This window comes from Centruroides vittatus, unplaced genomic scaffold (genome assembly GCF_030686945.1).
Source record: "Centruroides vittatus isolate TY-2023 unplaced genomic scaffold, ASM3068694v2 scaffold_861, whole genome shotgun sequence".
NCBI classification, from domain to species: Eukaryota; Metazoa; Arthropoda; class Arachnida; order Scorpiones; family Buthidae; genus Centruroides; species Centruroides vittatus.
In genome coordinates, this window is record NW_027122718.1 from 2,235,516 (window position 1) to 2,258,573 (window position 23,058).

The 23,058-nt window shown below is 34.5% G+C and overlaps 1 protein-coding gene across 3 annotated transcripts in view; it reads right to left on the bottom strand.

Moving 5' to 3' along the window:
• The window catches only part of LOC136990201 (sushi, von Willebrand factor type A, EGF and pentraxin domain-containing protein 1-like), a 104,831-nt gene extending 85,525 nt beyond the window's left edge, over positions 1-19,306 (bottom strand). The window contains exons 1-4 of one of the 3 annotated variants that reach the window (XM_067288573.1): positions 19,063-19,306; positions 18,775-18,972; positions 11,934-12,107; positions 11,654-11,827 (exon numbers count right to left, since the gene is read on the bottom strand). In XM_067288573.1, the coding sequence (XP_067144674.1) occupies positions 11,654-11,827; positions 11,934-12,107; positions 18,775-18,972; positions 19,063-19,114 (598 nt within the window). In that variant the 5' untranslated portion in view covers positions 19,115-19,306. The remainder of the gene's footprint in view (positions 1-11,653; positions 11,828-11,933; positions 12,108-18,774; positions 18,973-19,062) is intronic. The other 2 variants (XM_067288572.1, XM_067288571.1) reach the window with 2 other exon arrangements.
• Between the last annotated feature and the right edge of the window lie 3,752 nt (positions 19,307-23,058).

Genomic DNA, 23,058 nt, shown 5'->3' on the forward strand with positions numbered 1-23,058 from the left:
GTATCAAATTTCCATCTACTTATTCAAGGACAACACCTGCCCACATGTTGTCATTCACACAGTATGCATAGTAATGAATCAGAAATTGAAGTGGACTCTTCTTCCCCATCTTTCCCTGGCAGATTGCTATATATGTTGATTGCTCAAAGAATTTTTAGAAGGAAAGAAATTTACCTCAAATAAAATAATTGAAGCTGTTCGAGAGTGGGTATGTCTGTACCGAAAAGACTTCTTATGAAGTATCTAGAAGCTATCCATCCAGTAGCATCAATGTATTGCAAAGGAGAGAATCGCATTGAAAAATAAGATAATAAACATCAACGTATTTTTTGTTTAATTATCCAATTATAATTTATATTTGAATGGGCCACATAAAAATTACTTATCATTTTTTAATTACTGATAAAATCACTATATTGTTGCTTACTTAATAGCCCATACGACCAAAGAAAACTCTTACATTATCTACAACTGCTAAGAATAGAGAAGGAATTTTAAAAGATATTTATTGGGTCGAACTCTGATGTTAAATAAATTTTATATTAATAAATATTAAAATTTTGATTTGACAAATATGTTATGTCTCTGTATTTTTATTATTTGCTTTATTGATTGTTTACTTAATGTTATTTTTCTTTGGTCTCACAATTTTTGTCATTTTTCAATGCACAGTAACGTGTCCTAAATGTGTCTTAAAAGTGAGTAACAAAAATACAGGATGTTGTAAAATCCCCCAACTCAAACTTTGAAAAATTATTGCAGGTGAATGGGTGGCAACAGTGTTGCACAGTGTGTGATTTGTAAAATTCCTCGTTGGGGATGATCACTCAATTTATGTACAGTAAACTTACAATGGGATCTCTTTTACTATTGAAAAGGGTGGCACAAAGATCATGATAGTAGTACTATCACAATGAGAAAAAAATTGCAGATTGTTTACATGTATTGTAGTAATTATTTGAATCACTTTAAAATATATTGAGTGCTTGATCGAAACTTCAATGTTGAGTTCTTATCATTTTACAATTTAATCCAGTGTTCCAGTTTCACACAAAAACAGAAGATGAACTGAAAAGAGATAGAAAATGAATGGGCAAAAATAACTCACTTAAGAAATATTGAATATTCTGCATTATAGAAATTTCAAGTGTACATTGTGTTAAATTCAATTGCTACTTTGGGTATTGTAGAAGAACAGTTGATCAAGCTCTAGTTTAGAGCTGTTTGTGGAAGAGCTATACAAATAAAGCATATGACAGAAATTATTTGCAAAATGATTAAAAGGACCAGTGAATCAGTGAAGTCAATGTGGAAAAACTGCTGTTCAAAAACAAGCTAGTCAGAGACCATAATATTAGCTATTAGTGCTCATAGTGCAAAAACAGTTTATATATAGATCAATGATATTGTCTTCCAATTGCAATGCATTTAGAAACAGACGTCATTGAATCCATGGATGAGGGTAAAGTTTACAAATATTTAAGATTTCAAAAGGCAAGCTCAAAGAATAAGCACAACTCAAATAGAAACTAACAAAAAAAAAAAAATTACAAAAACAGATTAAATTCAATACTAACAACACAGCTCATCTCAAAAAACACATTTAAAGCAAGCAACATAGGTTACTTCACTATTCACATATCTGACATTCACTTGGAATTACACATTGAATACATATGGAACTACAACAACTCCAAAGAAAAAATACAAACAACATTAATGTAACATAACAAACACCACCACTGTACAATGGCTGAATCTTCATCTTAAAGGAGGAGGAGAAGGCATTGCAGATATAGTAAATCCTTACTATTGTGAAGATCGCGAATGTGGTACACAAAGAAACTGGTATAAATATTTACAACAGGATCTTTTATTCGCATATATAGATACAGGAAGGGTTGTGGGATGCCAGCTATAATATCTCTATTTCCAACACAGGTAGTATTAGTACGGAACCCGACAAAAATATAATGATATAAGCCTCAGGTCTCGTGACGACTATTCCGATACATAGATAATTATTTTACAAAGGGCGATTACAAACGTATATAGACCTTAATTCTAAACTTATAATTAATTACAACTAATGAAGAATGATAGAAGAATTTATGACAATAAAATAACTGATAGGAGAAGAAAAAAAAAGGAATGGGTACCCAACTATTTTGGTGCTAATGCAATGAGGTGCACATAACGGTACATATAACGGTGTAGATGACGAATCTCTTCTTAATCACGAGAAAAAAAAACAGTCAACACTTTCACTACACATAAAGTTCTCTTTGTCTTCACCCACGTGGTCTCGAAGACGTATTCGGGAGCTTTCTCGTTCTCGTCTTTCCTCCTTCAGCTCTGACTCAAAAGTGACTCTTTGTCTTGGTTCTACCCCTGAGGGCTGCGTACAGTCCTATTGTCCATAATGGGGTCACCTATTGTTAAGCCGTTAAGCACCGGTCAGGGAAGGGTTCCAGGAAGTAAAGATAATATGAATAGGAAAGAGAAGGAAAAATATATTCTAAGTTAAAATAAAATATAACTATATATTACACAAATGGCATTTAGCCACATATGCCCCCCACGAAACAGTCAGTTACCGTAGTGTAACCTCCGGTAATCGACTTTTTTTGTTACGAAGATGGTAACTGTGGGTGGGGCCAGGCTTGTCACTACCTCCCTTACAAAGGTGTTGATAATCGTCCAAAGTTGTATCTTCAGATTGTTCTTTTTGCTGGTGATCTTGAACTGGAGCGGTTGGAGTATACCGGAGGTAGGCCAAAGGAACATCGTAGTCCTCTGTCTCACTATCCTCTACGTCACTAACAAGAGGGGTTGTCTTGTCATTTCTTTTCAAATTATGTGACTTTACAGGAAAAAAACATGGTTTCAACCTGTCCGAATGGACAGCAAACTTTTCACGGCGCGCGTTACCCTCTAGTTCAACTGTGACGGGTCCTAAAATACGAGAAATTCTAAAAGGTCCCAAGTATTTGGGAGAGAACTTTCCATGTTTCTTTGTAGTGCTTTTTCTCAACAACCATACCCTCTGTCCTGCTGCCCAGGTGCTATAACTACGGCCATAATTTATGCGTTCTCTATTAAGGGAATTCTTTTGCTTGCCATACGCGAAAGCGTTGTCACGTATAATATTCAAACGGTCAATCCATTTGTTTTTCTGGTTTTCATCCCCATTGATCATAGTATCATTACTAGGGAAGGTCCAAGGTAACCGGGGGTCGTAGCCATATAAGAGGAAGGACGGAGCCTCTCTAGTGGAAGCGTGAGTTGTATTATTATAGGCAAAGGTCGCAGGGTTAACGAATAAGTCCCAATCCTTATTGTTGCCGCCCGATATGCGGGAGATGACGCTACAAATGGACTTGTTGAACCTCTCACACACCGAATTTGAGCATGGACGATAAGCAGTCGTCATGTTATGCTTGGTGTGCAAAAGCTCACAAGTCTCACGGAAAATCCTAGAAGTGAAATTACTGCCCCTATCGGATATGATGACCTCTGGGCAACCGTAACGGCACACAATGTGATTGAATATAGCGTCACTAATAGATTGGGCTGATTGATCCTTTATAGGGACCACCTCTGCGTACCTAGTAAATATGTCGATGATAGTGAAGAGGTACCTATTCCCCTGTGGAGTCACACGAAGAGGGCCAACGATATCAATGGCTACTTTTTGGAAGGGAAACTCTGCCGTTTCAGTCTGTTGAAAAGGGGCACGATGCCGATGCAAATTAAATTTTTGACAGGTTATACACTTTTGAATAAAATGGCGGACTAAAGTGCGAACATTACGGATATAATAATGGCGATCAATTAGGTTGGCAGTTCGCTCTACACCAAAATGACCTGCGACATCCGAGTTATGAAAGGCCTTAATAACTTCGCTAACCATATTAGGGCCGACACAAGGTCGCCTCCAATGACGTAACCTGTATTGATCAGGCTTAACGTGAACCAATACGTTGCCTTCTAACTGAAATTCAGGTTGGATGCCATCGAAAGAATCCACGGGTTCGAGTGTACAAATTTTTTTTAGATTCTCCTTCATTTTAGAGAAAAACTTATCCTGATCCTGAGACTCGACGACCCTCTCCCAGAAACTACGATCCTTAGCGCTCACATTACAATCTTGTGTATATCCAAACTCTCCAATGGGAATCTCAGGGCGCGAAAGCCAGTCAGCAACCGGGTTTAAATTTCCCTTGATATGACATATATTATAACTATAATCAGATAGTTCGATTGACCAACGCATCAATCTCTTGTTGTGATTTTGCATTGTTTTGATATAAGTTAACGGCTTGTGGTCGGAATAAATATTTACTTCATGGCCTAGGATGATTGGTTTAAAATGTCGTAGGGCTAGTATAATGGACAGACACTCCTTTTCAATTGTCGAATATCTGAGCTCTGCCCCATGAAACTTTTTGCCGAAGTAACCGATCGGGGCAAATTTTTTTATTCTCATCTGTCCCAGAACAGCGCCAGCACATAGCTCCGAGGCGTCGGTATATATATGGAAGGGTTCAGAGAAATCAGGGTGAACAAGAACAGGGGGTTGAGTTAATAAAAGTTTGAATTTTTGAAAGCTATTGTCACAATGATCATCCCATTTGAACTTTATACCCTTCTTAGTTAAATTGGTAAGGGGTGTTGCGATCTCTGCGAAATTTGGAATGAAGGCGCGGAAAAACCCAACCATCCCCAGGAAACTCCTAACTCCCTTTACATTTACAGGTGGGTTGACATTAAGAATGGCACTTACATTTTTTTTGTCAGGGAGGATGCCGTCACGTCTAATTATGTGACCTAAGTAAGAGACCTCTTCTAATATGAATTTGCTTTTACTGGGGTGTAATTTCAAATTAGCGCAGTCCAAGATGCTTAATATCTTATCAATAAGGGTAAGGTGTTCTTCAATAGTTTTTGAAAAAAGGACGACGTCATCTTGAAAGACGAAGCAATTTATTCCAATAAATTGGCCGAGGAGCTTAGTCATAACATACTGAAAATACCGGCCGCTGTTTTTTGCTCCCTGGGGTAAACGGCACATTTGATACTTTCCCCAGGGAGTGGAAAAAGCAAATATAGGCCTCGCAGAGGGGTGAAGGGGGATCTGAAAGTAACCAGATTTTAGGTCGAGGACAGAGAAGTATTGGTTGCCATGAAGCTTGCTAAGAATTTCATCCACTCTGGACAGGGGAAATTCCTGGGGGCGAGTTACTTCATTGATACGTCTCAAATCTAGAGTCATACGCAATTCCCCGTTATCTTTCTCCACGACATGGATTGGGGAGTTCCATTCTGAAGTGCTTTCCTCAATGATCCCTGCTTCGACATAAGAGGATATTAACCTTTTGAGCTCCTTTAAATAGCATTCTGGGATCCTATATTGACGGACGTTTATGGGGACTGGGGTCTCGATAATGGGTAGATGTTCAAAATCTTTCGTGCCTTTTAACTCAGATATATCGGAAGCGAAGCAGTGGGGATGTTTCTTAAATATGTCAATAATTTTGGTTCTAACATCTTCGGTAAGCCCTTCTAAATTTGGTAATTTAACAGATACAGAGTTGGAACAGTTCAGTGAGTTACTAGAGGTGTTTAATCGTTGGGAGGACTCCTTCCTAAAAGCATCGTTAACCCTTTCCAGTAGTTCAGGGAGTTTAGATATAATGTCAACCCCCAATATGCCTTCATACTCCAAGTTCTCAGGAAACCTTATATAAGCGATATCTATAGGGCAAGTAATACACAAGAATTTTATTTTAGTATGAAGGAGGTATTCGCAACTATTCACCGCACCGCTAATACCCCTAACCCCGAAATTAGCGCTCTCAATGCTCAGGCCCTCTAATATTCTTCTAGGAATGGCCTCAACTATAGTCAGATCACATAAAGAATTTTCGGCACCAGTATCGACTAAGAACCTTACCTTCCTTCCGAGACTGGAGCCCTCAATTATGGGTAAACCCTTTTTGGAAATTATGACATCAGGGGTCAGATTAATTTCGGAATAGAGAGTATGGTCCTGACCTTCACCATACTCCTTGTTCAGTTTAAATTACGCTTATTTCGGGTAGGACAATTCCGGGCGATATGGTCATGTTCACCACATATGAAGCAAGCACGGCGCTCGCTACGATTAGTATTTCCTTTTTGCGTTTGAATTAATCGGTTTACAGAATCAGCTAACAACTTAACTTCCTCTTCCAGGTTCCTTATACGATCTATTTCGTGCCCTTTTTCCTCTCCCGGTATATCTTCTTCACTACCTTGATTGTTAGGAGGATGTTGGGAAGCGATGTTGATGTTCCTCTTGTCAGCTGAATTACTACACTCAGCCTCGATCTGCTCCTCGTTTTCTGCGAAGTCAAACGCTTCCTCTAATGTTTTAGGATTGCGCCTCAAAACATTGGGTTTGATTCGATTACTCAGTCCTTTCACGAATCTTTCCAAGATAACATTGTCCCTCAAAGTCGCCATATTGTTATTTACTTTAATTGTCCTGGAGAACAACGTTTTAACGCGAATTACATAGTCCGTAACTGACTCGTTAACACCTTGTCTAATGCTCATAATTTGATCGATTACATTCCTTTCTTTAGGGGCCTTCCTTTCGAAACATTTTACAAGATCGCGTTTAATATCGTTAAATGAACCTGGGTATTGTTCGAGGAGGCAAAAAAATGTATTTAGGGGTTCCCCTTTCAGTTTTGCCTGGAGGACAGCTATCTTAACGTCGTCGTTCCACTCGGCCAGACGTGATATGTTTTCCACTGTCTGAAAGAATTGTTGGATGTTAACGGAGTCATTCTGGGAGTTCGAGAACGTGGGGATCATCCCCAGAAACCCAGTAACCACAAGAGGAGGATTGGATGTGGTCATATTGTTTGATGTAGTTGTCTCGACAGGACAGTTGGTCGCCATAATACCACAGACCTTTTTACAATAGCAAAAAATAATACAAAGTCACAGATCGGGCTACTGACCGAATAAATCACCGTCAGGATAGAGATAAGTTCACAGTCGAATTGGACCATTAATACTGGCATCCTGTCGCGGACGCCATTGTGAAGATCGCGAATGTGGTACACAAAGAAACTGGTATAAATATTTACAACAGGATCTTTTATTCGCGTATATAGATACAGGAAGGGTTGTGGGATGCCAGCTATAATATCTCTATCTCCAACACAGGTAGTATTAGTACGGAACCCGACAAAAATATAATGATATAAGCCTCAGGTCTCGTGACGACTATTCCGATACATAGATAATTATTTTACAAAGGGCGATTACAAACGTATATAGACCTTAATTCTAAACTTATAATTAATTACAACTAATGAAGAATGATAGAAGAATTTATGACAATAAAATAACTGATAGGAGAAGAAAAAAAAAGGAATGGGTACCCAACTATTTTGGTGCTAATGCAATGAGGTGCACATAACGGTACATATAACGGTGTAGATGACGAATCTCTTCTTAATCACGAGAAAAAAAAACAGTCAACACTTTCACTACACATAAAGTTCTCTTTGTCTTCACCCACGTGGTCTCGAAGACGTATTCGGGAGCTTTCTCGTTCTCGTCTTTCCTCCTTCAGCTCTGACTCAAAAGTGACTCTTTGTCTTGGTTCTACCCCTGAGGGCTGCGTACAGTCCTATTGTCCATAATGGGGTCACCTATTGTTAAGCCGTTAAGCACCGGTCAGGGAAGGGTTCCAGGAAGTAAAGATAATATGAATAGGAAAGAGAAGGATAAATATATTCTAAGTTAAAATAAAATATAACTATATATTACACAAATGGCATTTAGCCACACTATAAACAAATACAGATTTTGCTAGTGTATATTTTACAAAAAAATAAATAACAATTACCTAAAACTGTTACGCTTTCAGACAAAAATAAAACATTATTAAACTTACACAACACTGTCCTGGATGTAACACAGTAGATCTACACGAAAGACACAGATATCATGAAGCAGTCTTTGGCCTGGAAGACATTTTATGGTAGACATCTTATCTATCGCTGCCAGGATTATATTAATAAAACTGCATCAAACTGCTAGCTGGCTCAGGGATGCCTCTTTGAAGAGACAGAAAGGTTCATGATTACCATAGAAGACCAGATCATAAATACAAGAAACTACAGAAAACACATTTTAAAAGACAACAGTTACAAATAAAGATTTTTAGAAAATGCCAGATCATGTACAAAACTATACAGCACATCACAACAGATTGCAATCTTTTAACACAGACTGACTATTATATCAATATAGCGAAGGGACAAAAATAATACACCAAAACCTACACAAAAAACTATGGAAAGTCTTCATTTAACACTGCCAATATGTTCTTGGTATCTGAAATATTAAGCAAAATGACATATAATGAAACCAGTTCTACTACAGGTGCTAAATCAAATAAAACAAGACATAATTCAGTTAATATTATTCCAACTGGATCATGTTTGTAACTTCCAACATTTATTTCCTCCTCATAGAATAAATTTTACTGTTTATAAAAAAAACTCCAACAACAATAACTGCAAATGATTACAACTGTATTTATATTTTTCCTCAACAATATTATTTTATTATAATAAAAATATATTAAGAGAAGACTTACTGTGCTATACCCCACCAGTAACAAAATTATGAGGGTTGGAGTTTTAATAGTGGCAACTCTGAAATTACAATCTGTACAAAAAACATACATGTTTCAGATTTTTACTGTCTTTCAATGTGTAAGACCTGTTGCCAGCGATGTGGAAGTTGCAAGATGCCTTCAGCAGAGCCTGTTTGGTTGATTGCCTGATTAGAGCAGTCTGAAGAGAGTCTCATTAGAGAGCCTGAAGAATATCTGGAATAGTTCTGAACCACCTTCCTTCATTTTAGGAATCAAGTCAAAGTCACAAGGCTTAAGTCCAGGGAATAAGGTGGATGGTAGAGAATTTTCCAGCCCCAGCAACTGAACAATGTGGCCACATATTGTGCAACATGCACTTGAACATTATCATTTGAGACAGGGTTCATACAGGTAATTCCATCTGTGATTCTCTGATCAATTATGATATTATTCCCTGACCTATTAAGGTCTCTGCATTTCCCCTTTCTATTGTGTAATATTCCACCAAGTCTATTTAAGCTCATTTTGTACACAATTATATAAATTATTTTATTAAAAAATACTTTATCCACTTACAAAAAAATGAAAAACTTTGTGTAAAATCAATTATGTAATTAGCTATGTTATTTTACGTTATATAAAAAATTGATTTTTAAGTTTTATTTAAATACGAAAAAGACTCATATACTCATGTCACATCGCAAAATCAAATTTTCTTAAAGAGAGGAGGCAAGAAATTCAAAATAATTTAAACAGATTAACTAGATGTCACACAAGTCAAAAAACTTGGAAGGGTTGTATATGGGGCACAATTGCAAATCATTTACGGCATGAATCCAAAGAAAACAATCATATACATCATAGACAGCTGTACTAAACACCTATAACACACAAAATACATATTCCACAAAATTAGTAAACACACACACACGAAATAAATTCTATGGGAAATGGATAATGAATTAAAACATACTAGATAGCCACTTTAAAATTGAAACCAAAAATAAACTACAATTAAAAGTAAAATCAGAATTAATTAATTAAAATTGAAATCAAATCAATTGAAAATTAACACAATGTTTTTAAAAACTGTTTAAAAGTTGTTTAAAATTTTTAAATTTGTTATTTGTATGCAGTGGTGTACAGACCATTTTGCTTTCAATATATATCAGATTTAACGATTGTATTTTTATTTATGTCGGGTCCTTTTTAAGGTTATGATTTTTTGAATGATTTTCTAGCTTTAGTTTATGTCTTACTGTTTTTATGGTTTCCATTACCTTGTCAAACATTATATCATGATTTCAGTTTGTTTTATTACTGATAAATTGGTTCCCAATGTTTATAAAGCTATAAATAACTTTAGCACTGTGTATAGTCTTGGATGGAGTCCTCATATGGTCATACTGATCCAAGACTATAACAATTACACTTTGCATCCCAAATCTGCATTGGCACATTCATACATAACTAGACTCAACAGATTTTATTGTGGAATCCCAAATTTTTATTAGCAGAACCTTAAGGTTCCATAGAACACAAGTTGGGAACCCCTGCTCTAGGCTGGTGACACTAGTGTTGCACATACAGTGCCCCATTTGCACAGTCCCGTTGACCACAACAATCCTGGAAAATGACAGCATCCAATCATTCTCTAGTCATAAAAGTTCAAGAGTTTTAATAGAGAAGAAAGAAACAATAATTATCTGTATTGAACACTTGCAATGATAACTGCATTACTCAATGTTTCCATTAGCAATCATGTTTTTGACCTAGTAAATATAAACAAATTAAACAGCCACTTAAATATTTTTGTGTCAAATGGATTTTAAAATACTTAAAAAGTTATCATTGTGATCGTATAACAATTTTCATGTAATTTAGCAGTTTTAGAAAAGTTTAGTATGATTATTTTTTTTGTGGTCCAGAAACATTGATCTCAATAGTAATGACAGTGCACATAATGGCAAGATGGTAATAATAGAATCATCTTTATACACACATGTAAGGACATCTGCATAAAATTTGAGGGGGAGCTTGAAGACAATTACATTTATAAATTTTCATTTAATTTTATGGAGTTTTTTCAAGACAGACAAAGCATCACATGGTTGAAGGTGAAAGGTACAGTACATATATTAATATTATATGATTATAATTTGAGGAATTTTTTACTTTATTCCAGGGAGGGGCAAGTACCCCATTTGCTTCCATCTGCAAATGCCCAAGCCTAAATGGGTGATTTGTAAAATTTTCTTTTTCCTTAATGTTTAGAATAAACATTCATTTACATTGTTTAATCTGTATTTTGACATTTAATTTTGAGTCATTCACTTTACAAATGTACGATGTAAGATATCCTATAAATCAAATATCAGACACAGCAAAATTCTATTCTTTTTTTCTCTTAAAAAAATAAGTGCTTTAGCTATTCAGATTTGTAATGGATAAACAAAGCAGTTCTTCAAAAATACAAACTGTGAATGTGATGATGTATAATAAGGGAAATAACCATATTTAGTTAGCTACATGAAAATACATGTTGTCTATCTATAAAATAATTTTAGATTAAGATTTGCTACTGTAATAAAACATACAAAATAAAATACAGTATTCTTTACCGAAGTTTCCATGTTAAATCTCGTATGCTTTCTTACCAACTTAATAATTTCTTCTAGTTGTGGGCTCCAAACATTTTCTGGGGCCCTTGTATGTTGCAGAGTCTGTGAGGGCGATTTTTACAACCCTGTATCTCTCTGATTTCTGATATAAATGACTAAAACTGTATAACTTTTAATCTATTATGTTGAATATTTTTAAAAAAATCTAGCTTTAATGTCAAGATTGAATAGAAAGTGATTATTTAATCAAGTTACTGTACTTCTCAAATAATTTAAAAAATCAAATCCTGTAGTACTGTAAATTATATGATCATTATTCTAGTTAAGAGTAAATAATTGTTTTAATATAAATTCAAATTAATTAAACCTTTGCATTTGGGGAGAATTCCTTTCCAATTTCCTTCAGCATCACATTTTACAGTGTTGTTACCTTCTATATGAAGTCCATCATAACAATTGTAAGTGGCTATTGAGTTATATACCGTAGAACTATAACTGACAGTGCCATTTTCTATTTCTTCTGGCTTCGGACAAGTGACGACTAAAATATTAAAAAGTACGATTTGTAAAATGTATAAAATATTCACGATTATCTTAATTTCATAATCTTAATTAATTCTCAATGCCATACTCTTTCAAAATCTTACTTGTGCAAGAAGGTTTACGACCGCTCCATTCACCATCCGTTCCACAGAAACGCACATTAATACCTTTCAATTTATATCCAACGTTACACGCATACTCCACCGAATTTGGATAAGTGTATCGACTTCCCAAAACTTGCCCATTTTCTATCAATTCGGGTTCTCCACAAGATACGGCTATATATATACATAATCAGAGTGGTGTGTTATATATTTAATTATAAAAATTTAATGTAAATTTATATCAATACACAAGCATAATCGTATAAAATACACCTACAATACCTAACTACGGAGACCGCGATCTCGCTTTACTCGGGTCGTTAAACGGACTCGTACCCTCGAACGGGCATAATATACAGTGCAGTGCTCAATTATACATCAGTGTAATTTTTAAAAAAATCTCTTCAATTATTTAAATAGATGGGAAAAAATTTTACGTAACTTTTTAACATTACATTCTAACGACACACAGTAAATACCATCCCGATCGATTAACCCAAACATAAATTATGCCAAAACAGTCATTTCACGGTGGTGTAAAATTATACACCCGACACGTACAAATAGATTACTATAGTAAGAATATACAAATTTTTAATGCATAATGCCGAAGGTAAGGGATACTGCATTTTTCTTTACTTAAAAAGCAAAGTGTAATTGCAGCTTAAACTTCGAGCACATTTTTAACTATGCCTCGAACTAAAGGTGCTAACTGACTTTGAAAAAAGGTCAAATTGATGATTTACATTCAAATGGCAAGTAAATAAGTGAAATATCTGCTACCATATGATGGTCCTTAGGATGTTAGAAAATTCTGAAGGCTATCACAGTAGGAAACAAAGTGGAAGGCCATCTTCACTCTCTATCCTTGACAAAAGAATGATTTGACGAGTTGAAAGTAATAGAAATATTACTGCAAACCATATTAACGAGGTTGAGGCCGAAGTTTTAAATGCGAAAACGTGTACGTCGGACGTTCGGCGCCGCTTTCATGTAAGCCTAGAAGTTTGACAATGGCGTTTGGAATGTCGAGCACGATTCCACCGACTTTCCAAACACCACTGTCAAACTTCTAGGCTTACGGGAAAGCGGCGCCGAACGTCCGACGTACACGTTTTCGCATTTAAAACTTCGGCCTCAACCTCGCTATTCTGTTTCAAAATGGACCATTGGGACCATTTATACTCATTCGAGCCATCCGAAAAGAAGAGCAAGTTAACAAGTTTATTCCAAGCATGTCCAAGGCGTGATTTGGGCTGCTTTTGGGTGGAAAGGAAGATGGATTGGAAGATAACGTTAAAAAATTATGTAAAATTTGTCCACCTACGCTAAATAATTCAAAAGATTTTTAAAAAATTACACTTACATCTCGGCGCACTGTTATATTTTAATCTTCCGATTGATATTTCTGTTTATTTTTCAACCATACAGTAGAGCGTCGTTATCCGAAAGAGTTCTAGTCGGACTGTGTCGTGCTGAATCGAACGTTTTTGATACTAGATTAACTTCTAAAGTACAGTAATACCCCGAACTTACGCCATAGGTGGGATCGAGCGATAACCGCGTAAGTTGGAGTATAATTTCGCACATAAATACATACAAATTATTTTTAATTGGGGCCTGTCTGGCGAATGCAGACAGGTCGAAATACCCCAGGAATTTATGGGTGGTCCGTTCAATCTGTCCGGCTCCGTCCCTCCCACCCAGCCGCCCCGTTGCGGGCATGGCCAAACCATAATCGGTTTTCTAAAAAGTGGCCCTCTTAGTGTCCAAATTGCAAAAAGATTTGAAAAAAATAAAAATAAAAAGTTGACGGCCTTGTGGCCAAGGTGGTAAAGACGTCAAGCGTACTACTTATAAAGGGATACAGGTTTCGAGTCCAGGGTCAACCGATTTTGATCGCGAACCCTAGGAATTTTTTATGGATGGTTTCTCACGAATATGTTGGGTTGTCTTTCTCTGTTATAGGCTCGGCTGAACCCACGACTGTCAGGAAAAAGACCCTATATGGCTCATAGGACAGAAAGAATGAAAAAAAATTGCTTAATTATTTATTTGAAAAAAGATGATAAAGAACTTTTCAAAATGTTTTCAACAAGCAAGTTTTCTCGTGTTATAACTATTCTAATAACAGCTTGATGGCCAAGGCGGTTATAATGTTATCCGCTCGCGCCTTTGTCACTTAGTACTGGGCATCACTTTTTTTGTTTTTACTGTATTCTGGCTTTTAAAAAAAGTAAAAAATGCACATTTTTATTTATCGGGGAAAACAGAAGTTTAAAATAAGACATTTACCATTAAAATATTCTGCATGAACACGTGCAAAAGCAGCTTAGATATAACAAAAAAAAAATAAATAATAATAATACAGTAATATGTTTAATTAAACCAGTGTTTCTCAAACTTTTTGGACCGCGACCCCCCTTCTTCACTTAAAAATTTCAAAGGACCCCAGAAGAATGAGTATGTGTCGAAAAACATCCCGGAGGGAGGGGTTTTTTTTTTTTTTTTTTTTTTGTAACTCTTTCCGCCCAGTGGGCACTAAGAGGGCCTCTTATAGCAAACCCATTATGAGTTCGGCCAGGCCCACAATGGGGCGGCCGGGTGGTGAGGGACGGGGACCGACATATCCTGACGGACCACCCCCCGAAAAATTCCTGGGGATTTTTCGACCCGTCCGGAATCGATCCCGGGTCCCCCAGGGCGGCAGGCTGCTAACCTTGACCGCTCGGCCATCCGGCCGCCGGAGGGAGGGGGTTAGGCTCGTATTTAAATATTTATATTATTTTTATTATTTATATGTGCAATTTATTTAAGTAAAAATTATTTTATATATTTTTTATTTATATTATTTCTAAACATGAATCCATAGTAAATTTATAAAATATTTGAAAAAAATTGATCTGGCATGAATTTTTCAGCGACCCCCGATATTTTTCACGACCTCCACTTTGAGAATCACTGAATTAAACAATAACATTTTTATTCTAGACTTGGGATAGGTAGAGGTAACCTGTAGCCTTATTCATTTATTTATTTAACTCTTTCCGCTAAGAGAGCCTCTTTTAGCAAGCTCATTATGGATTGGGCCAGGCCCACAATGAGGCGGCCGGATGGTGAGGGACGAAGCCTGACATATCCGGTCGGAATGAAAAGTTCTTTTGGCATTTAAAACTTACTTAGAAATAAAGTTTTTGTAGCCAATATTTTTGGTATTGCCATCGCAATATCGCCATACTTCTTTGGCCCCGGATAATTCGGCGGGTATGGCTGTTTTCCTTCCCGCCCCGAGTGCCTTGTTAGTGTCCACGGGGAGGAAAGAAACAGAAAAATCGAATCTAATTGTAAAATACCTATATTTAATAGCCAATGCATCCAGAAATTTATATTTCTTGGATGTAATTCGTTTAAATTTATTTTTACTCATTTCTATCTGTTAATACCAAGAGGGCCATTCTATCGTAGGTTTGATCAGACTCATTATGAGAGGAGACCTGATGGTGAAAAACCCCCGCATATCCTGGACGGAACCCGGGTTCGAGTTATCTGGCTATAGCTTATGTGAATATATGTACGAATTTTAAGAGATTTATGTTATTAGTTGCATATTTTTGCTGGGGCACATCACTGAGACATGCTTCAATAAAATTTTTTTAATAGCATATTGTAACGATGAGTTATAAAGCGATCAGCGGGTATTTTGGAATTTATGATTTTGATAACACCGAATAATAATGATATCATCGAGAGAAACACTTCCCTTTTACATAAATGTTTGATTTCAATATCGGAGTGGCAGATCAAGCGTGACGTCGGCATGGGGAATGTTTAATTTTAGTGACAAAATGTGATAGGTAGATAGTCAAAAAGGACTTAAAATTGATGACGTAATATTTAAATAAACCCCCTATATTATATGTTAGGAACCTTTTTGGGCTCATTCCCTGTAATAATAAATTCAGCTGTAGCATTTGTCTACCAGGATCTCGGAGTCTTGGTTACTTTTAGCCATTTTAATTTCCCAGGAAATCGCGCAAATTTCTTAAAAATTTAATTTTTCCTTATTTTGTGTTAAGTCGAGAAAATTTTGCTAATAGAAAGTATAGTTAACTCATGAATTGTTTGAACACATTTGTATTTATTAATTTTAAGCTTGCTTATTATTATTTTTGCTTGTTATGGCGTGCCATAGAATGCCAATGATCTGTTCCAACATGTATTTCTTGCAAGGCTCTGAAAATTCTTTACTTGTCGGAACCTGTACAATACTATGTAATAGGCTTATATAAATTAAGACAGCATAATTGCTCCGATGCTGTCTTAATTTCTCACCATGCCCAGTAACTCCAGTAACTTTATTACATCGAGTTGTGCAGATTGTAAAAGTATATAAACAACAACTCCGCAAACCCGATTATTAATTAAAGCCAAACGAACTGCCGAATTATCGGCCTATACTAAGGCTAATTAAATGATACGAATTAATTTCCTACAGGTAAGCGGTTAACCTGCGCTTTCAGCGCACTGACAGCATCTCTAGACTACCTCTTGCAAGATGGATGCCTCCATGCGAAAATATCTTTTCAGGAGAAGTAAATAAATTATCATTTCCTCGTTTTCCAATAAACATCGTCGTACTTAATGGCTTTTCTTCTAACAACATCGAACAAATGCGTAGAAATATAGCAGAAATAGCATTATTATTACATCAGCCATTTTCATGTAACCAGTCGGCTCATTTTGGTCAGTGAAAACCACACTTCCCGTAGCGACTACTCAGCGCATTAATGAATAAAAAATTCGCGGAATATTATTCATTTGTTGACTCTAAGCGATTTCCACCTGATATTACTTTAAATAGCGATATTTCCTGCGCGAATTGCGATAGAATCGATCTGCCTTCGATTTTAAACCGCAAGCATCTGTCTTCGCGATTTTTATTTTTCAGACAATATAGTATTTTAGATGTTTTTTAAACCAAGAAATTCGACTGATTTAAAAATTTAGGCTGCTTTGTTCAATACGGTATTCCATGACTGCACAATCACATTTGAATAACACGCAGACCTAACATAAAACATGCCACGCTTTGACATGAAATGAAGAATCGTTCCATTCGTGTTTCGTGTTCATTTTTTTATTTTGTACGGAGATATTCTACATAATAAGTGTTCAGTTCCGAATGCTTTTAAAACATGTTATCTGAGAATTTTTATAAAATCAATAATATATAATGATCTGTAGTATATAACTATTAGTAGCAAGAGTATTAGGAACAGGAGAGATTAACTAGAAAATGATTAGTGGTTGGTGTGAGCACTTCAGCTGATAGAACCAGTTGCATAAAAATTAGAAGTTACAAGCTACGGGACTTTTAATATTTGTAGCTGGTAGCAAGAACCTGCAGCTTCTTACTGATTATAATGCCGCGTTTACATTATGTAAGTTTTGCTTGCACAAGTAAATTATTTGCTTTCAATACTTGTATAGTATAAACAGCTCTGCAAGTACTTACTCAAGCGGTTGTGCAAGCAAAAGTATCGTAAAATAGAGCAACTGTCTATTTTTCTTGCTTGACAGAAGTTGTGCAACTCCGGTTGCAACATGTAAACAATTATACGGGCGCTAAGGTGGCTTTTCTTTTTAGAGAAAAGCTACCTTAGCGCCCGTATAATTGAGCACAAGACTAGACAAAAAGCGTATCACATAACATGTAAACAATATTCCAAGCAGTAGAAACTAGTAGTTAATATATATTCATAATGGCAGCAAGTAAGTGGTCTGACGAAAATTTCGAATGTTTATGGAATGTTACAAGTATTGACAATTTACTTAGAAAAGTATTTAATGCTCCCAAACATTGCCTTCGATTAATCCAGTTCCGTACCCACACTCTTTTTCTTTTTCAATTTCTGTAATATGGTATGCAATTTTTCAAGCAATACATTGCTTAAGCAGATGATACTCGTATGAAAATTCCAGATATAGCCAAGTTTTAAAACATAACCAAAAGCTTGTACATCTAAGATACTACTAACTTGTACTGTTTCAAGTTGAAACGTGTAAACATCTACAACGTGTCTGAAAAATACTTGAAAGCAAGTAGTTGTGCAAATAGAACTTACATAATGTAAACGCGACATAAGTAACGTTATGCAATCAGACTAATAGATTGTAACTTGTTACAAAACTGTTTATTCAGCACATTTTGCTTGTAATTTGCAACTTGTAAAGCTTGTAACAACAACAAGCGTTTCATGCAACAGAACCCCAACTCCAGATGCCAAAAGGAAATTTTATAGTTCATTCGTTTCTATACTTCTCTAAATATAATAAATAATTCTAAAGATTCAGAAATATCCAAGTAAGTTTTTAATGATGAAGAAACGAAATTTGGTACGGTAGTTTGTGTGTAAGGGGCGTTGATTCTATTACATTTTTGTGCTTAAAGATCGAGGGGGGGATAGAGGAGTCGTGTGTCATATCTCGAGTGGAGTCGGACTTAATGAAGACTTTATACGTTATTGGCATTTACAGTTTTTTTAAACTCATTTCTACTCTCAAATTTAAGCTTTTATAATAATTAATAATATAAAAGTTATTTTTTAACAAAATCTCGTAATACATGGCGCAACAGACAATTTTAATTTCCTGCCGTCTTAGTGTTTTTTCGGCGGGAAAGTTAGGCAACTCTTTTCTTGATATTTTTCAATTTATTAAATATATTCTATAAATAATTTTAATTGCACTCTTATTAAATATTATAGTACTTATTTTAAATTAATCTAATTAATTTTTAAAAGTATTTAAGAAATACGAGAATACTCATATTCTCACTAACGTCTGCATTCTATGCCTTCAGTATTCCAATGTAATCCTTTTCCTCCATCTTGTTCACAGGTTGCTTTTCTTTTGATACTCACAAAATAATAACCGAAATTGCACTTATACTTGACTTCTGTACCCGGTGGAAAATTATCCTCATCAGTTACTGCAGAAGCGTGATTCAAATCAGGTGGAGGCCCACATTCTTCATCTTCTTTTTAATATATTGGAAATTGAAATTAAATAAGTAAACTTCAGAAACTCGTTAAGCAAATTAATTTATGTACGTAAAGTACATACAAACCTGCTAACGTAAACAAAAGGCGGAGTATGAAGATAATCCAAATGTATCGCATCTCACCAGTGCCACACGAAATCTGGATAGAATTTCTCTCATAAACTGTTTATACTGTCGTCATGTGATTTCTTCCTCTGCATAGATAAAGCGATGACCTTATAATTTTTAAAAGTGCAACTATTTATTTTAATTCCTCGAATTATAAGTTGACGTCAACAAATTTAGAATTTCTTAAGTAAATTAAGAAATTTTCATATGTAGATTATATTTTATAGCCTATGCAAACGTCATTCTGTTCTCTATAATAATATATGTTTTTTACGTTAATATTTAATGCATTTCTGCAATTTTATAAAATAAACTTAGATTTAATGAGTTATTCATTAATTTTAATTTTCTTAGAATAAAAATAAACTTAAGAAAATTATAGGAAAAAATAAATTGTAAGAGGAAAAGGAAACAGGATGGATGCATTCATTCACTTATCATTACTTCTTATTTTATTCCTTGTTGCTGTATCCTAAAATGCAGATTTGTAGATGAATAATAATTAAGTATTTTATTTATTTTTTAATTAATTAATTAATAAATAATAAATAAATATGCTTGTTATCCAAGTCTAAAAATATCTGTCTATGATAAGACACTAAGATTGTTCGGAAGTAAAAAGGCAAATAATAACAATAATAATAAAATTATTGATACTAAGTCATTTTTCGAGATGGAAAAATTCTAATATCCTCTTAAAAATTGAAGCGGAGGAACATTCGATTTATCATTATTAACGCAACATTAACCAATGTCTTTTTACAGAATGCGATTAACAAACATTTATGTTGAATTTATGATTCAAAGTTTCGAGTTGTTATTGATTTTCCTAGTAACTTCAGAGGATACTTCGAAAAAGAAATTATATAAAAATGCATATAAAAGTAGAAGACAAGAAAACCTTTATTGAAAGATTTTGCGGTGAGGATTAATGTTTATAAATTTAAAAATGCACCAAGAGAAGTAAAATGTATATTATTACGGTAAATCCTCGATTTAACGTATAAAAATTACAAATAGAAATTGCTAAAAGGTTGGAACAATGAGACTTTGAACATTTTAACTTGATACACACTCGATTTAACGGATTCTCGGCAATAGCGAGCACCCTTTTCCTCCCAATTAGTTCGTTAAATCGAGGGTTTACTGTATGCATTAGCATACAAATTAATATTAGTGCCATCAGTGTTTACGTTAATTTATGCACTGATCAGAATTTAACACTAATTTTTGTAGGCAGGGCCAGGGGCCTGCCTGTACAATCGGCTTTGCCTAGGGGTCTATAATGATATTAAGACGGCTCTGATTAACATATTGTATATTATTATGTATAATATAATTAATTATATAAAATGAAACAAGTACATTTATGATAAAGCACAAATAATATAAATGTACATTTCTAAATATTTATGTTATGATAATTAAAAGAATCTATCAAGAATCGTGTCTGGAGTAACTTAATTCCGAAAATATGAATTACGAAATTATTGTTGATGTAAAGTTTTTAATTGAATATAATTAAAAATTAATTAAATACATTTTGAAAACGTTTAAAGCGTGTAATTGTAAAATAATTGTCAGTTTTTTAAAATATATTTCTATGATTATATTAGATTTTATTTAATGAAAGATATTAAGGTATATTTGGGGTCTTGTGCAAAGTTTCTATTACTCGAATTATCGATATTTTTGCATTGTGCAGGGTGGCTGCAAAAAATTTCTTAGGGGGCAAAGTTTGCAGACAATTATATCAATAAATTTTTATTTAATTATTTAACTTTTGGGTTTTTTTAAGACAGACAAAGCGCCCAATTTCTGGAATATTTTACTCGATTCTAGAGGTGGGAAGTGCCCTGTTTGCTCCCATCTGCGGGGCCTATGGTAATGTATAAGACTTTATAATGATAATTAATTTATTAACAATTTTTCATCGCTTATATTACAAAATTTCATACGATTTTTTAAAGGATTTTTAAAAACGAATCCAAAAATATTGTTTTTTATTCACTTTTCGTCTTTTCCTGATTGATTTCTTGGAGGAAAACGTGTTCAGTTATGGAGATGCGAAGGCGTTAATGTAGAATTTAATTACATTTCACGTAAATTAAAATAAATAAAAAGAAAGTAATAGTCTTATTGACTGTCGTGCAATTCAACTTTTCTATTGCTTTTAAATTAAGTTAACTTTGTGAGTTATCTCGAATACTTTATTAATATGAATGACTTTACTTTGTTAGATTTAATTACACTAAAAATTTGTTCTTCTGTTAATCATATTCAGTAAAACGAAACGAAGTAAATAAATTTTATTAAGATAGAATTTATTAATAAGTTAACACGTTGCCAACAGATGGCGATATCATCTACGTGCATGTCATACAGTGTTATAAACATTTTGAACCACCCCTTCGTAATTAATGCGTAATGTTGATATAAAATATGTTTCTTAAGATCTTATTTAAGGGCCTGTCGAGTCTCCTTTGAGATATACGGGAGAGTACTTTTTTTAATTCGGGGATAAACAACAAATTGAAAGTAGTATATAAGGGCCCACATAAATTGTATAAGAATAAAAAAATTGCATTTAATTTTAAAGCTTAAACTTAAGCGTAAAAGTATAATTTAGTAATCATTTGTTTACATTTAGAGAAGAAGTGAGGTTCAAAAGACATCTGAAACAAGATACTTGTTTATGTTTTATTAATTGAAGATAAATTCTTTTTTAATGAAAGATCGTGTTTCTTGATCAAACTATAGGTTACAACATCGAATATATTAGTAAATAATAAGAAAAAAACGACGAATTTCTGTTTGTAGATTGTTAAAATTGCTCTCGATTGATAATTCTATCAAAGAAAGCATATTTTTACTTTCCTCTGTTATATATAACAGAGGAAAGGTATGGCGATCAGTCAAAAAATAACTCCAAGATTTTTACATTTTTGGACTTAAGACACCTTGAAACGTCGAGAAATACAAAAAAAGAAAGGGGGAAAAACGAACAAACAAAAATTCAAGGATTTTACTGTATGCATGGATGTTAGTGTGGGTGTGTGTGTCACAATTTTGTTCACTCTCTTTGAAGCTTAATAACTTCCTTGCTTTTTGTTGAAAATTTCTAAAATTTTATAGGGAGGTTGTGTATTAGGGGGATTGATGTTATTAAATTTTGCTGGTTAAAGGTCGAGGAGGGTGAGGAGATAAAGGGAGTCGTGTGTCGTATCTCGAGTAGGGTTGGACTTAATGACAATTTTACTCGTTATTATCATTTACAATTTCTTTGAAAACCCACTCCTTCCTTCAAAATTAAGCTTTTTGCCATTTTATAATAATTAAAAATATAAAAAGTTTTTAATAATAAAATATCATAACAGATGGCGCTACAGACGCAGTTTTAAATGTTGCCGGGAAAGTTAAGTAACTCGTTGCTGGGTTTTTTTCTATTACAATAAGCACAAAAGAAGCAAAAAGAAGCAAGGAGTATTTGAAACTTTTTATATTTTTAAATATTATAGAATGGCAAAAACCTTAATTTTGAGGGTAGGGACGAATTTTACAAACAATTGTAAATGCTAATAACGGGTAAAATCGTCGTTAGGTCCGACCCTACTCGAGATACACACGACCCCGATTATTTTCCTATCCCCTCCGCCTTTAACCACCAAAATTTCATAGCATTAATTCCACTAATAAACAAATCTCCCTGCAAAATTTCGGAATTTTTCGACAAATATAACAGGAGCTATTAAGCTTCAAAGAGGGTGAACAAAATCGTGCCACACACGCCCACACTAACATCCGTGCATAGAGAAAAAATCTCCGAATTGGTTTTGCATATCTCGACGTTTCAAGGTATCCCAAGTCCAAAAATGTAAAAATCTTGGGGGGGGGTTATTTTTTGATTCCACAAGATACTTTCGCCATACTTTTCCTCTGTTATATATAACAGCT